We start from the raw sequence: 1,993 nt of genomic DNA on the forward strand, positions 1-1,993 counted from the left end.
CTTTTCCTTCTCTGGCTTTAGTGAAGGTTACAATACAACCGGAAGGAATTCTCCACAACGTCCCAAAAGGCAAGTATCTTATCTCAGCAGAAACCACTATGTTTGGGTGGGACAGCATGGAAGATGAGGACCTCATCCATGGAAGCGAAGATTGGGATGTGTGTGCTATTGTCATGATTTGATCTGATGAAAGAACTGAACCATCAGTAAACCAAAATGCCTATATTGTAAACGTATGTTTTGTTTGGACAGGGATGAACTTTGCATGATTAGTACCAATAATCTTGGCTATTTAGCATGATTATTACTGCGGTTACTCCCAGTAAACACCATTTCTCTGCATTCCATCCTTCTCACTGAACCCCAACCCCAAGCTCAAGTCTTATAATGAGAGTCCTTTTTAATTCACACTCGAGCCAATCAACAAGTGGGGAACACTGTTTTTGTTCTCATTATATATATATATATATATATATATATCATGATGCAATTCTAGGCGCCTCTGCTCTCACCTCACGGTCTCTGTGACTCTCGCAAACACCGTATAGCATTCATTATTTAGAGTTTGGACATGGCTCACACAAGTCGTGAATCGAAGGAACCAATCATTTGCGTCTTGTTTGTGTTGCTCATCGGCAAGTGGAAGTCCAAAGCAGCTAGCTTTTGCTTTCTTGGATCTTGCATGGGATGATCTCCACGTGGTTTCTGGAGAAACAGTAATCTACTAAGGAAAAATCTGACACAAATCAATCGCAGTATGCGCCAGGGAAGAGAATTTTCGCAGTCGTCGACTAAGGAGCATCAGATAGCCAAGAAATGGATAGAAAAAGATGATCTTGATGAAGGAGAGACCACGCAGAGACAAGTAAGACTGAAGGGGAACATAACGGAGATGGTTCGTCCATGCTTCGTTGATTTGGTTTGCTTGGTGGTAGAGCGCCCGAGGTGTACAATTGAGCCATCTCAGGTGGAAGATGCGGACGGCATCCTTGGCGATGTCACCGGGAAGAGCGGCAGCAGCCTTGGCGGCTCCGCGGCCCCTGTCGTGGTCCTCGGCGAAGGGTGGAGGTAGAACCCCTTCTCGGCGATCGCCCGGTCCTCCGCCGACGACGCTGCCGCTGCGGCCGCCGAATGGTTGAAAGGATCAGGGATCAGCGGCGTGACCGGGCTAAGGGTCAACGACGGCAGGTCCAGCGTGCTCGGGGAGAGGATCTCCGGCTGCCTCCGGGGGGGGAAGGCGGCCCTGCCCAACGGCGAGTTCGGGTCAGAACATATCATCTTGAGGTTCTTGAGGCTGCCGCGGCGCTCGTAGAGCTTGAAAGCCGGCTTCTTGGGGCCGGTGGCCTTAGCGGCGGGCGGGATCCCGCTCCTTGTGGGCGACGCCACGGTGCCGCCCACGTGCTTGGCGGTGGTCTCGACGGAGCCCGTCAGCATCTGGACTACCTGTTTGAAGGAACCGGCGTCGGCCTGGACGAAGGTGGTGGGGGAAGGATTGGCGTCGATGGATCTGGGTATGGACTTGGGAGTGAGAGGTGCGGATGAAGGGGCTGCTGCAGTGGCCACTCCATTGCTGCTGCTGCTGCTGGAGGTGGAGTTGGGGGAGGAAGGATCAGGAGATTTCAGCTCCATTTGATGGATGTGCCTATGGAAGAAGAAAAATCTAATCTTTTGCTGACGGGTGCAGTGTGGTGTGGCAATCTGGATGAGAGTGAGAAGAGGAGGGATTAAAAGTAGAGATTGTGTTGGTGTTTGTTGGCGTTGGATTTGGATTTGGGTGACGAGAGGGAATGACCGAAGGAGCCGAGACTGTGTAGACTTGGAGTTGGGTAGGCTGTGTTGAAATGGAACTCTCTCTCTCTCTCTCTCTCTCTCTCGCTCGCTCTGTGTGCAAATGTATCACGGGCAAATTGCCATGGCACAGAAATATGGTGCTCCGTATGTTGACCAATTCAGGAAAAGCTCGAGCTGCTTTGACTTCAAGAGCTGAGCTGAG

The 1,993-nt window shown here is 51.1% G+C and overlaps 1 protein-coding gene across 1 annotated transcript; it reads right to left on the reverse strand.

The window, feature by feature from the left end:
• Positions 1-817: 817 nt before the first annotated feature.
• On the reverse strand, positions 818-1,768 carry LOC135607714 (VQ motif-containing protein 4-like). Its single transcript, XM_065099726.1, has one exon. The coding sequence runs from the start codon at positions 1,627-1,629 to the stop codon at positions 964-966; it is 666 nt and encodes a 221-aa protein (XP_064955798.1). The 5' UTR covers positions 1,630-1,768; the 3' UTR covers positions 818-963.
• Positions 1,769-1,993: the final 225 nt, after the last annotated feature.

Source organism: Musa acuminata, chromosome BXJ2-3, assembly GCF_036884655.1.
Source record: "Musa acuminata AAA Group cultivar baxijiao chromosome BXJ2-3, Cavendish_Baxijiao_AAA, whole genome shotgun sequence".
Classification (NCBI taxonomy): Eukaryota; Viridiplantae; Streptophyta; class Magnoliopsida; order Zingiberales; family Musaceae; genus Musa; species Musa acuminata.